This window comes from Rhinolophus sinicus, linkage group LG02, assembly GCF_036562045.2.
Source record: "Rhinolophus sinicus isolate RSC01 linkage group LG02, ASM3656204v1, whole genome shotgun sequence".
Lineage (NCBI taxonomy): Eukaryota > Metazoa > Chordata > Mammalia > Chiroptera > Rhinolophidae > Rhinolophus > Rhinolophus sinicus.
The window spans coordinates 94,053,248-94,066,594 of record NC_133752.1 but is presented as its reverse complement, the minus strand read 5'-3'; the positions used below and the strand labels follow the sequence as shown (position 1 = coordinate 94,066,594).

Below are 13,347 nucleotides of genomic sequence, written 5' to 3'. Positions count from 1 at the left end.
GACGGAGAGGGAGAGGAAAAGGAAAGGAGAAGGTAAAGAGAAGAAAAGGAAAATTGAATTTACAGACTACCTAATTTTACTAACCAATGAAAGATTACATGAAGAAGCGATTAGAGGGTATACAAAGATTTAGCCTTAAATAAAGAACACAAAGCAAATGAAAATATAAGACAATTATTAATCCCAGGACAAAAAGAAAAAAACAGAAATTAACACAAGAAAATAATCATAGTAAAAATAATCATAGTACACTTGGGTCAGAAATTAACAAAATATGTAAATAGTTATAATCATGTAAATATTACTATTTAACACTACTGATTTAACCAAAATTTGTGATACACTGAAAGGCAACATCTAAAAATGATTTGTCAAAAATAGCTGCTTACCCATTCCAAAAAGGGGTTGCCTCTGGGGAATGAGATGAGGGTTCGAGAGTCAAGCAGCAAAGTACTATTTTGTGTGTGAGAGATTTTGGTACTACATGATTTTGACTATGCATTTATCACTTTGATAAACATAAAAATTAAATCTTAACCAAAAAAATGGAATAAACAGGTACCACATGCTGGGCAATATATCAAAGTACCCTTATGTTTCCATTTCTCTTACTAGTTACCGTAGGCAGGTTAGAAAAGGACACAAACAAGTATTAAGCACCTAAGTTGTGCTAGGCTTTTCTCACAGGAAAGAAAGGAATTCAAGAAGAGAGACAAGGGAAATTGGCTACTTGCTATTTTATCTATGGTAGTAAGCACTAAATCTGTTAACTTTTCAAAATCTCAAAGCTATAAGAACTTAGGATGCTATACTGAATTTTTTAAAAGCAAGTATTAGATACGAAATCAGCAGTAAGAAAAAAGGTTAGCAAACGTTTAACCTTGAAGCCACTCTATTTAAAGTATACAGACTGAAAAGCTATACAGAAATAAAATGGAAAAAGTTATACCATATATGATAATTTAAAAAAAAAATCAACTATAGCTACCCTATCCTGCCTTCTCACACGCAGATCAAGGACAAATAAATCTGAGAACAATTTTCAATTATGTAGATAAAGGTAAATCTCCAGCTGGTAGACATTTTTAAAAAGCACTTAAAAGCTAAAACAATAAACGTTAGTTGAAGCTGAGGCAGTCATTGACAGTATGGGATCTAATGCATACCCCCTATGGTTGGGGTTGACTATGGCAACAGTATAGACCCTAAAAGTGAAGAAGAGCTCTAACTGGGTTCCCTGCAAGGCCAGGAGCTGGTAAGGGCCTATCCCACCACCAAAGAGAAATCTGTCTTAGAAAACAATAGCCTGGACCACTAAAACTGGAGAAGCTACACTCAAGTGAGATGCCTGTTCTGGACATGAGGAGTCACCGTAGAAAAACAGGAAAGTCAAGCAAATGCTGAGAGAGTGTGGGGCTCAAAATCCATTAACTAAAGGGGGCAGGAATCCAAGCCAAGAAACAAACAAAAAACTGGTCTGCAGGAATGAACCTCACTGGGCAAATGGTGACAGAATCTTCTAGTTACCAACCCCAAATTCATTTTCCCCTTCCTGCCTACTAAGAGAATTCCAATTTTATTCAGTTCATCAATGGGCCTATATTTTGCAGTCTAACAATTAAGAGACAGTAAAATTAAGCATATATTGTCGAGTGGGGCTTCTAAGAAAACTTGTTTAAGAACATAACTCAGGTATGAGGTGAATAACTTTTAACCCTCCCTTTCCCCTTCTTTCTGCAGTCACAGCGACTACAGTTCCAGCTGCTATGCTATGACTGTGGGACAACCCTGAAAATGAAAACCATGTGCTAAGGTCTGTACAGTAGTCTGATCCCTAATGACTTCACAGAGCTATCCTAACTAAAAGCTTTAAAATGCCTTTCTGAACTTGAATAAAAGAATTTGTAAATTTATAAATTCCTAATTTTTAGAAGCCATTATAATCTGGTCTTTGTTACCAGCAGCCAAAGGCAATTCTTAACAGTTGCAGAGCAAATGCAAAGCTCCCCACAGTGACATTTTCACAAACTCAGGTTAGAGGAAAAGGAATCTTAAGGAAGACAACTCCTGAAGATTAGCTCACAGTCAAAAATTACAAAGTATATGAAGACATCTACCACCAGAGTTAACAAACAAAACAAATGAAAGAATTCCAAAATCTCTAAGGAGTTTTAAAGTACGTATGCATTAAATGTTCAAATAATAAAGGAAAGAATATAATCCTTAAAGCAATAATAGCAAGATACTATGAAAAAAAAGCAAATTGAAAAATAAAAATAGAAACTCTACATATGATTCACACAGAAAAAGAAACTCACAGATTAACAATGAGCATAAATTTGAAGGCAGAGCTAAAGAGATTATCTGTAATGCAGAGATAAGGCAGAAAATATGAAAAGGAAATTAAAAGGTATGAAGAAAAAATGGGAATCCCAAGCATACACCTAAGTAACAGGTCCAGGAGAAAAAAATACAATGGGAAGGTGATAATATTTGAACACACAGAGCAGAAAATTTTCCAAAATGGAAGAAAAACACTGAGTCCTCAGAATGAAAAAGTAGATCACCTCTCTCAAGCAGAATAAACAGACTGTCAACAGACTTCCTGTTCGCAGAAATAGACACCAGAAGACAAGCTACAATAAAAGCTTTAGTTACAGGAAAACAACTATTATCCTAGAATTCAAACTAGCATACAAGAAATCAAAATAATGATATTCTTAGACATAAAAAGACTGATACAGCTTACTTACAACTTACTAACCACAGACCCTAAAAAGGAAAAAAAAAAAAAAAAAACCAAAATTTTTCAAAAAGATAAAAACAACCCATAAAGCAGCAAGGGAAACAAAAAACTGAGTTGCACACAAAAAAGTCAGTAATGTTAAGTCTAAATTGTAGATGATTATTAAAAAAGAAACACACAACTACTAATTTGGAAGATTAAAAATAAAGTGGAAGGGGGATGGGGATGAGGGAGAAGGGGAAGGATTAGACAGTATAACTTGGTAACTACAATATTGCCACAGGGATACAAAAGACAGTTTGGGGAATATAATCAATAATGTTGTAAAGATTTTGTAGGGTGTCAAATGGGCACATATCTTATTAGGGAGACCACTTCATGGACGGTGTAGATGCTTGACCACTGCAGTGTACACCTGAAGCTGAATAATATTGTATGTCAACTATAATTTAATATATATATATAATCACAGGATATGGAGTACAGTCAACGGAATTGTAATAGATATATATGATGTCAGAGGGGCAATAGATTGGGGGAGAGGGGTTATCACTTTGTGAGGGGTGAAATGTCTAACTATTGCATTGTTTTGTACACCTGAAACTAATAATTAAGAAAAAAGTGGAATTAAAATACAGAACATAGTAGCACAGGTTTTGCAAGGAAAACAGAGGGAGTAAAAGGGATCCTAACCTTGGATTTGTTCAAGAGGAGTATAGAAATTAGTTTTAGAAAAATATAAAGTATGAACATTAAAATTTTAAGGACAAATACTAAAAAGAAATAGAACATATAACCTCCAAATCAGTACAGGTTTTTCAGAAGAGAAATAAAGAACACTCAATTACTCCGACTGAAGGAAAAGAGAGATGGGGCAAGTATGGTAAACAGGTAACACAAAATAAAATTTTAAAAATCAGCCAAGATGTATCAGTCATTACTATAAATATAAATAAATTAAACTTGCCTATCAATATAGATTCTTAAACTGTATTTTTTTAAAGTACCATCCTTAAATTTATAAGGATGTTCATTTGAACCCTATTTGTGATTGGAAAAAACTGGAAACCTGAATGACAATCAATAAGGGAATTAAATTGTGCTACATTCTACAACAGAATACTAAAAAGCAGATAAAAAGAATGAATTAGATCAGTCTGTATCGATATAGCTATATCATAAGTACAGAATACATATACAGTATGGTATATTCCTGTAAAATAACACAATACTAAATGGTGTTTATGAATATAAATGTGTAGTATTAAGCACTAAAAACATAGATGTTGGTATATGTGTGTACACACACACACACACACACACACACGCACACAAATGGAATATTATTCAGCCATAAAAAAATAAGGAAATCCTGCCATTTGCCACAACACAAATGGACCTTGAAGGCACTATGACAGAGGAAGTCAAATGCTATATGATCTCACTTATTTGTGGAATCTAAAAAACCAAACTCAGAGAGAGAACCTACTGGTGTTACCAGAAGCAGCAGGCGGTGGCTGGGGGAAATGGGTGAAGGTAGTCAAAAGGTAACTTCCTCGGGATGTAATGTACTGCATAATAACTATAATTAACAAGGCTGTGTTGTGTATTTGAAAGTTGCTAACAGAGCAGTAAATCTAAAAATTCTCATCAAAAGAAAAAATTTTTGCAACTATGTGAGGTGATGGAACTTAATTAAAATTACTGTGGTAATCATTTTGTAATATATATATATATCATTATCTCGTATACCTTAAACTAATATAATGTTATACACCAATTATTCCTCATTTTCCTTACATTCCTCATATATCTTATATCCCAATAAACTGAAGGAATTACAATAAACTGAGGAATACATTTCACATATCGTATATTCCAGTAAACTGGAAAAATGTATCTATAGAAGGGCCCAACGGACACTAAAGCATAATGGTTGACTCAGAGTATTGAGGAAGAGTACAGAAAAAACTTTAACTTAATTTTTTAATTTGTTTTTTTTGTAAGTAGAAGAGAAGAATTGAAGCAAATATGAAGAAGTAACATTTGTTCATTCTGAGTGCGGAATATATATGTATTCATTTTACATCCTATATTGTTCAAAACTGTGATAATTAAATATATATGAATATAATTTTAATTACAATTAAATAGAATTGATACAGTTAAGTATACAATTATATGGTATTACAGATTTATAGTGATTTGTTTGCATTATGTATCTTCATTAAGCAGAAATTAAAAAATAAAATAATACAATCCTAGGTCAATCCCTAAAACCTCACTTTTGATTCCATCCAGCAGTTCCTCCTGTAAGAAACCAGGAAGAACTGCAATAAAAACAGGCAGAGCAGTAGGAAAAACTTACAGCTCACCCTGTAGGAAAGGAATAGGCTTTCATTTAACAATTCCTAAATAATACAAATTCGTAATGGGCTTTTGGTCATTGTATTTTTTTTGCATGATCCACTCTCCACATGTTTTCAAAGTAGAATACTTAAAATATAAAAATATCCTGTCTGTATCTCATTAAAATTATCTATATAGATAAAATTTCTATAAATCTCTTCAGCCTGTGGTAATTAAGAACAAATACATGTTAAATACAAAAATAGTCAGCAGTATTTTAACATCTAACCACTGTGATAACGATTAGTAAATAGTTTAAGTTCACTAAAAAGTTTTCAGCAAAAATACATATTCACACTTGAGGTGAATAATGCCACTGAAGTGATTTTTCTGAACAATGAATACCCAGCGACAAAGTGCTTCCCTTAAATACCAAGCAGGAGCCAGCCCAATGGCTCAGGCGGTAGTGGGCTCTCAACCACAAGGTTCCCAGTTCAATTCCTCAACTCCCGCAAGGGATGGTGGGCTGTGCCCCCTGCAACTAGAAACGGCAATTGGACCTGGAGCTGAGCTGCGCCCTCCACAACTAAGATTGAAAGGACAACAACTTGACTTGGAAAAAAGTCCTGGAAATACACACTGTTCCCCAATAAAAACACTGCTCACCTACCCCAATATTAAAAAAAAAAAAAAGAAAGAAAAAAAAAGCAAATTTGCCCTCAACGCCTGTCTATTATTTTCTTCTTTCTTTACTTTTGCAACATTCAGTCTAAGCCTACAACCTACTCTCTTTGATGCCCTATAATGAGCGTTCTGCCCAAACCAGGGAACTACAATTGCTGTCTCAAGAACGTTTCTTAGTCCAGCATCCTTGACAACAACGCCACTATCAACTATTCTTTCCTAAAAAACCAACTGACCGTGTTGCTACTGTACCTGCAGGTTCTCCTTTCCTGACAGCTCATTATCCATCCTTGGTAACCTGTTCTCTTACTCTCCCACATTCGGCCATTAACCATAGTTCTACATTCACTTCTAAGAAAAAATATTATTTGGTTCAAAGTCTTCTATGTAGCTCCAACTTTAACTTTACTTCATTATTTTAATCCTAAATATCCAATGAAAAATCCTAGCAGCATCAAAACCAACGTGCCCAAAACAAAAATTTTCTTACTCTTCAAATTTCCTCTATTACTATTATTCTATTAATGGTATCACTATTCCAGAATGATCAACCTTGACATCTCAGAATCATCTTTGATTATTTCCCTTCCTTCCTTTACCCAATATCCATTTGTCATGTCATCCTTCAAAATGCTCCCTCCCTTCCTTTCTATTCCCTCCCTTTCTACTCCCCGTTTTATAGTAATAACACCCTAAGTCTTTTAGTTTCTAACCTCTCCTTTCAAATCCATTCTATAAACTATCCAACTACTTGTCTAAAAATGCTACTTTATTGTTCTAGGTTTTTATTCTTCAGTATCTGTCTAGATATCACCAGCCAGTAATACCCTTTCTCTGAGAAGTGAGCTATCCGAAACCCAGAGATCACCCTAACTGTGTGTAAACAATTCAGTCCTATTGTCTAGCCATGCCTAACTGGTCCAGAGCGAGGCATCTCTTCCAAGCAAAGCCAGAGGTTTTTTCGTTTTGTTTTGTCCCAAAGGAACGTGAGATTCAGAGTGAGATTTAGTCTCTTGAGATAGGAAATAGAAAATATTAGGAGCTGAAGTATGGCCATCTTTCACCACAGGACGCAACATACAACATGGTAGTTGACAGATTAATCACAGCTCAGACTCCAACTAGATATATATTTCTCTTAAAACTATGATGTCCTTATCCATAAAATGAGAGTAAGAGAATGTCTACCTCATTGATTTGATAGAATAATTAAAGGAGATGATGCGTATTGAACATTTAGCACAGAATCTGACAGTAAACAGTCAAAAAAGTTAGCTATTGATTGTTGAAGTCACAGAATAAATCTGCAGAAAGGAAAAGAATGAAGCAGACACAGAGAAAAACAGAAATAAGATTAAGACTAATTCAATTCCCTTTCTAAGTCATGTATACATTTCCATGTTCGGGTTCTTAGTTTCTGTATCTTTGTAATAAAATGTTCTTTCTTTGCTTATTTAAACTTGAAATAAGTTTTTGTCTTACAAAGGTCCCTATCTTTTATAATTTATACTATAATAATTTAGAAGAGGTTGTGCCTCTTCTTCAAAACCTTTAATTGCCCCCACATCTCACCAAATAAACCTGAAATAAAATGCATCCTCCAATATACTTTCTAAGATAACCACATTATTTACTTTGATACCGTTTCCCCGAAAATAAGACCTAGCCGAACAATCAGCTTTAATGCGTCTTTTGGAGCAAAAAGTAATATAAGACCCGGTATTATGTTATGTTATATTATATTATACCCGGTATTACATTATTATCATACCCAGTATTTTATATTATATTATATTATATTATATTATATTATATTATATTAGTCCCAGTCTTATAGTATAGTAAAATAAGACCGGGCCTTATATTAATTTTTGCTCCAAAAGACACATTAGAGCTGATTGTCCAACTAGGTCTTATTTTCGGGGAAACAACGGTATGTTGACCATGCCCTCAGTGATAAAAGGAAACATGCAACAAGTGGCATTTGAGACAAATAATGCTGGCATTCTAGACTCCCCATTCACAGCATCTTTATCCTCCCTCTCTTATTACCCACCTTTCTGCTTTCTAATTTTTCTCTGACCCTGAATCTACTGTGACACCTCCTGGAACAGCCTCACCTTAACTGTCAGCGTTTACTAATAAATTAAAGCAGAACTTCCTTTGCTCGGTGATCCATCAACCCCAAAACATAACATGCTACAAAGAGGCGAAAAATGCAAAGTAGACCTCTACATACCTCATCAAGTCCTAAAATTTATGTAATTGATTTCATCCTCCATTTGCTAATTCCCATTATTCTAACACTAGAAAAATAGCTATAATTCTACTACAGTGCATTCTCACACACAAACAAAATATATCAACAGAATATTGTTCTGAATTTCATTCAGGCATTGCCCACACAAAAATAAGATTCTATGTTTACTATGCATGTAGAGAAGTTGAAATATTTGTCTTCTACCTTCTGTCAAATTCTCTAGTCAACACCAAAAGGAACTATCGTATTGCAAATGGTAATGCTTTTATATGATTAATGAAAATTAAATTTATTTCTCCCTGATAGTTCCAAAAGTTCAACTGGAAAAATGCTTTTGGCCACAAAGAATAAACAATATCTCCCCTCTTTCTTACCAGAGGTTTACAAAAGTGTTCAGAAAGAAGGTAGCCAGTCAAATAAAAAAGAAAGATCTTTATGTTGCTTTGCCAAAGGGACTGAATGTCTGAAAATACTGAGCATTCAAAGTTAAACTATACATGTGCAGATGTAGTAAAAAGAATATAAATCATTAAATTCTTGTGATTTTTTTTTAATTCATTAAACAGAACTTGGCCAAACTATTAATTTAACTTCCTTATGTCCTACTGCCATTATATTCTAACATGATTAGCCGATTTAACCTTTAAACCAGTAAGTAAGGCTAATAAAGCCCAAATACAACTTTATACTTTATCTGCTCAAAGTATCCGTCAACATATACTTACGTAGTTCAATTTGTTTTTCAGATTTTATAAAATCAGTTTAAAACTGCAAGTCAATATTTGACCCAAATTCAATATTTGAACAAAAGACTGGCAACCCTTCAAACTGAAACATGAGTGTGTAGCATCCTAAGCTACTCAGTGAAGTATTTAATGTTTTTGATAAACATTCCTTACCACTCTGGCTGCTCTCTCCTGAGATTCACATTTCCTGCAAAACCATGGTCCAGTGGGTACTTGAACAATGCCATAGCAAGCTGTTGGGAAGTAAAAATGTTTTAAAATATGTTAAGATTAAGGAATTATGGAAAATCAAATATGCGTTCAAGCCCTATTCAACTAACTACCTCTCAAACTATTCACGTAAACCACCTGCTTTGTAGAGAATTAAAACATTCATATTTATATTTGTCTCATATTTTACCTAGTTGAAATTGTATATTGTAATAAAAATGTTATAATGCCAATCTTTTATTTCATTTAAATAAGTAAAAACATTATAAATTTTAATTATTTGTTCTCTTATGATGGGACAAATACTGGATAAAATTTAACACAGATTTTTTACATAGACTAACTCAAAAATTCATTCATTCGTGCCTATATCCTGCAGTTTAGATAGCAAGCATTTTAGATAAATCTAAGGAAAATATTTCCAAATCACCTTTCAAAATGAGCAACAGATACTGCAGAAAAGAAAAATGAAATGTAGGAGTGAAATGCTTCTATAGTTTAATCTATAGAGACAAAGAGTGGTTGGGGAGTTGGGGAGAAATGGAGTAACTGTTAATGGGGTCCAAGGTCTTGTTAGGGTGATGAAAATGTTTGAAAATTGATTGTGGTAAAAACCCATGAATTGTACACTTTAAGTGGGTGAATTATATGCTATGTGGATTACATCTCAATAAAGCCATTATTTAAAAAAAGAAAGTAAAGTGCACACTTCTAAATATATAATGTGAGTGTCCCAACAAGTGTTCTGAGTATATATCACATATCTAAGTCTAGTTGTTTAAAAAAATTGTTATATTAATATTTAATTAACCCAAAATTGCTATTTTCCCCAAAACCTAAAAACACTAATATCCAATTGATATCCTCAAATGATCTTCCTCAGAGGAAACTTGAAAATATCTAAAATACTGGAAGGCAATTGAAGAATGTAAAACCAGCACAAATTTTTAAAACCCCCAAAGCTAAGCTTCTAATCCATTTTAAAATTTGTGAATATGTCAGAGTAAAAACATTCCATCTGCCAAGAAACGTAACATCAGTGTCCAAAACTTATATTTTATTTCAGAAATATATTTTATACTAATAGAGAAAGAAATTAAGACTTGAATGAACATTTTCTATTTTGAGATGGGATTACTTATCAAAACTTGATAATTTTTCATCCAACTCATAAGAAATTCCTCCACAAATACCAACGAACACTGTAATGGAAATACTATGTACCTTGTTTTCTAAGGCCTTAAAATCAGTATGTAGTTTGGACACACATTGTTTTTATTCTTTAAAAAAGAAAGGTGTATTTGGAGTGGCAGGTTAGCTCAATTGGTTAGAGCGTTGTGCTGGTAACACTAAGGTTGCTGGTTCGATCCCCGCATGGGCCACTGTGAGCTGCACCCTCCTTTAAAAAAAAAAAAGACAGGTGTGCAAATTTGCTCTTCTTTAAAAGAAAATGGTAATAACTGCATCCTCAGATTAAGTTAAATTCACTACTTCTGAAGTCTCCCTTCCCAGTTCTGAGATTCCCATTCTATAAAAAAGAAAGCACTTTAGCTCCTGACATCCATCACTCAATGCCAGATTCATAAATGGGAAGAGGGCGAATTGGTAAATAATAAGAAGAGTATAAGAACCACCAAAAAATTACCAAGATTGTTTCAACCTCAACTCCTTACCACATCAAGTGGAAAAGGTCAGAAACTTCCATGCCCAGAAAAGTATCTTATTAGTGTCCTCCGCTTTTTGTAAATCAAAAAAACTCACCGATTGTTAACACCCAGAAATAAACTAAGATGATCCCCAAGTCACTGGTGGCACCACCAACTCCTCTTCTCTTCAGTCACTAAAGCTGAGGAAGTGGCCTGAAGCGGCCACTGATCAGCCTCATCCAGCAGCCCAGGGCAGCTCAGCCAACCCACTCCTGCAGCAGCACGACTGCGGCGGCGACCTTCCGCCGTCTTCTCCGCAGGAAGTTCCCAGTCCGCAGTAGCAGGGTCTCCACCAGAAAGCTTGGGGTGCAGCAGCGGGCGCCTCCCTCCCTAATCTAAAGCGGCAAGGCGACCCCTTGCCCCCCACTCCCTCTCCCTCGCCCCAGCGCAGCGAGTTGCGTTCCGAGCCTGATTCCTTGCCACAGGAAGTCCTCTGACACACTGCGGCAGAAGGGAGCGGGCATGAAGGGGGAGGGGTCTCCACGTGCCCAAACCCACCCACAGCCACCATGACACGACCGAGGGGCGCACACCCAGCCCCCCACAGGCCCCCCGGAGGCCCCGCACCCCCTTCCTCCAAACACCGCCTCGGAAAGTCTCCAGACCCACGGCTCCGGGCGCAGGCTGCAGCCAAATGACACTTGAGAGAGTGAGCGCCGAATCACATGACAGTCCAGGCCACACGCACTTTCTCCCACATGCACAACGCACACCCCCCTGCGCCCCGCCGCAGACCCTCGGAGTCAATCCCGGGCCGCAGAACGGGGCGGGGCGGGGGGAGGGGCGAGAGGGAACTGGCAGTTGCAGCCAAGGTGGGGGAAGCGGTGACTGTTGGAAGCAGGCCGGGTTCGGCCAGGCGGGCGGTTGGGTGTTTACCTTGATGCACCGCGACGCTGCAGCCGTGCCCGTCGCAATAAACCAGCGGGTTCTCGGCCCAGCCTCTCTCGTCTGAGCAAACGCAACAGCCTCCAATCATCTCCTTCATACTATGGGAGACCTCGTCCTCCAGTGACACGGGCCGGTCGCTAGAGACCATCTAAGAGGGAGTTGGGGGGGACCATTAAAAAACACTTGCAAGCCAGTTAGTGCTGCCCCCCCCACACACACACACACACAGCAACCCGCGCCCCCGCTCCCTCCCGGCGCCCCAGGCACCCGCCCGCCGCTCGGCCGCTCGCTCACTCGGGCTTTGCCGCTCAGTCACTCACGTTCCGCACAGGAGTCAGGAGCCATGTCCTTGCTGACTCCCCCCACCTCCCCTCCACCGCCTCCTCCGCCTCCTCCTCCTCGTCTTCTTCCCTCCCCACCTCCACCCGGCCGCTAACGCTGGAGCCCGGAGAGGGCACACATAATCAAGTAGGCCTCCGCACAGGCGCACTGGGGGAGCTCCCGCTGGGCCAGGGGCAGCGAGGGAGGGGAACCGGGCTGCGCTTCCTCCTCCGAGCGTCACTCGGCGTGCGCGCTCGCCCTGAGGCCGGCGTGAGGGAAACTGCCCGGGAGAGGCGAGGCCTGCGTGCGCGCCGCCGCGTCTGGCCCGCAGCCTCGGCCTACCTCCGGGCGCTTTCCCCTCCTCTGCGCCGCTCGCCGCCGCTGAAGTGTGCTGGGAGGTGGGAGCGAGTGTGGCCGGCGGCGCGTCGAGGACGAAACGAGCCAACGGGAGGGCGCGGGGGCGCGCACGCGGGGGCGTGGACGTTAAGGCTGCCTCTGCAGCGCTAGTCGCGCGGGTTGCGTGTGCACGCCGTGAAGAGGCCTCAGGGGGAGGGGAGGAGAATGCCGAAGGCCTGAAGGGAGGGCGTCCTGTCAAGAGTAGCTGGAGGGGTCTCCCGGGGGCATCTTCCTGCACTGAGAACCTACCTGCCGGCCTTTTCCTCCAGAACTAGCCCGTGGGTAACAAGGCTAGGGCAAGTATGCCAGCTCACATGAAGGGTGCAATGAAGCATGGCCTCCTTCAGTTGGCGGTGCTAACTTCACTGTACCGCCCCAGCGTTTCCACCCATTAAATTCACATCCTGGACTCGACCCAAAGTTCAGCCAGTGGAAGGGCCACCAAATCTGCCGCCCATTTACACAGCACATTGGCCCCAGTGACAAATGGAAGTGCATCACAGACTGAAGGTCAAAAGCCTGGGTGCTGGATATACTCCGAGAGGGAACACCAAGGCTACCCTCACCTTGCCTTGTAGGAGTGCAAATGGTTGTTAAACATGGAGTGCAAATGGAAATATAATGTGATGATCTGGAAAATGCAGTTATACGATACTAAAGAATGAAGGAACGCAAGTTCTAGTCAGTCACCAAATCATACTTAACACCACGAGACTATAGTCCAATTTTGACTGAGGATTTCTCTGATCTGGCTCTGTAATATAAATTTACTCTTAAAAATTTAAGGTCACTTTTTTTTTAAGGTCATTTAAGTGGCAGAAAGATGGGGGCTCGCTCCTCACATACAAACAGAAAATGGATTAGGTCTGTCTGAATAGATTAATTAGCTGGATACTGAGTAGTTTTGAGCTGTAAAAACTTCCACAGTTGCCCTATCCCCTATGTATCCTTGTATGCCCAATACTGATTTTAGGCAAAAAGTGCCTAATTGTAAAAGTTTAGCATGAAATAGAAATATACATTGTTTAAATGTATACTTAT

The 13,347-nt window shown here is 38.6% G+C and overlaps 1 protein-coding gene across 17 annotated transcripts in view; it reads right to left on the bottom strand.

Moving 5' to 3' along the window:
- MLLT10 (MLLT10 histone lysine methyltransferase DOT1L cofactor) overlaps positions 1 to 12,670 on the bottom strand; it is a 198,267-nt gene extending 185,597 nt beyond the window's left edge. For 7 of the 17 annotated variants that reach the window (XM_019755984.2, XM_019755988.2, XM_019755990.2 and 4 more), the window contains exons 1-3: positions 11,910 to 12,141; positions 11,578 to 11,737; positions 8,939 to 9,018 (exon numbers count right to left, since the gene is read on the bottom strand). In XM_019755984.2, the coding sequence (XP_019611543.1) occupies positions 8,939 to 9,018; positions 11,578 to 11,737 (240 nt within the window). In that variant the 5' untranslated portion in view covers positions 11,910 to 12,141. Of the gene's footprint in view, positions 1 to 8,938; positions 9,019 to 10,219; positions 10,395 to 10,756; positions 11,738 to 11,883; positions 12,155 to 12,252; positions 12,338 to 12,555 lie in introns of those variants that run through there. The other 10 variants (XM_074324864.1, XM_074324863.1, XM_019755986.2 and 7 more) reach the window with 10 other exon arrangements.
- Between the last annotated feature and the right edge of the window lie 677 nt (positions 12,671 to 13,347).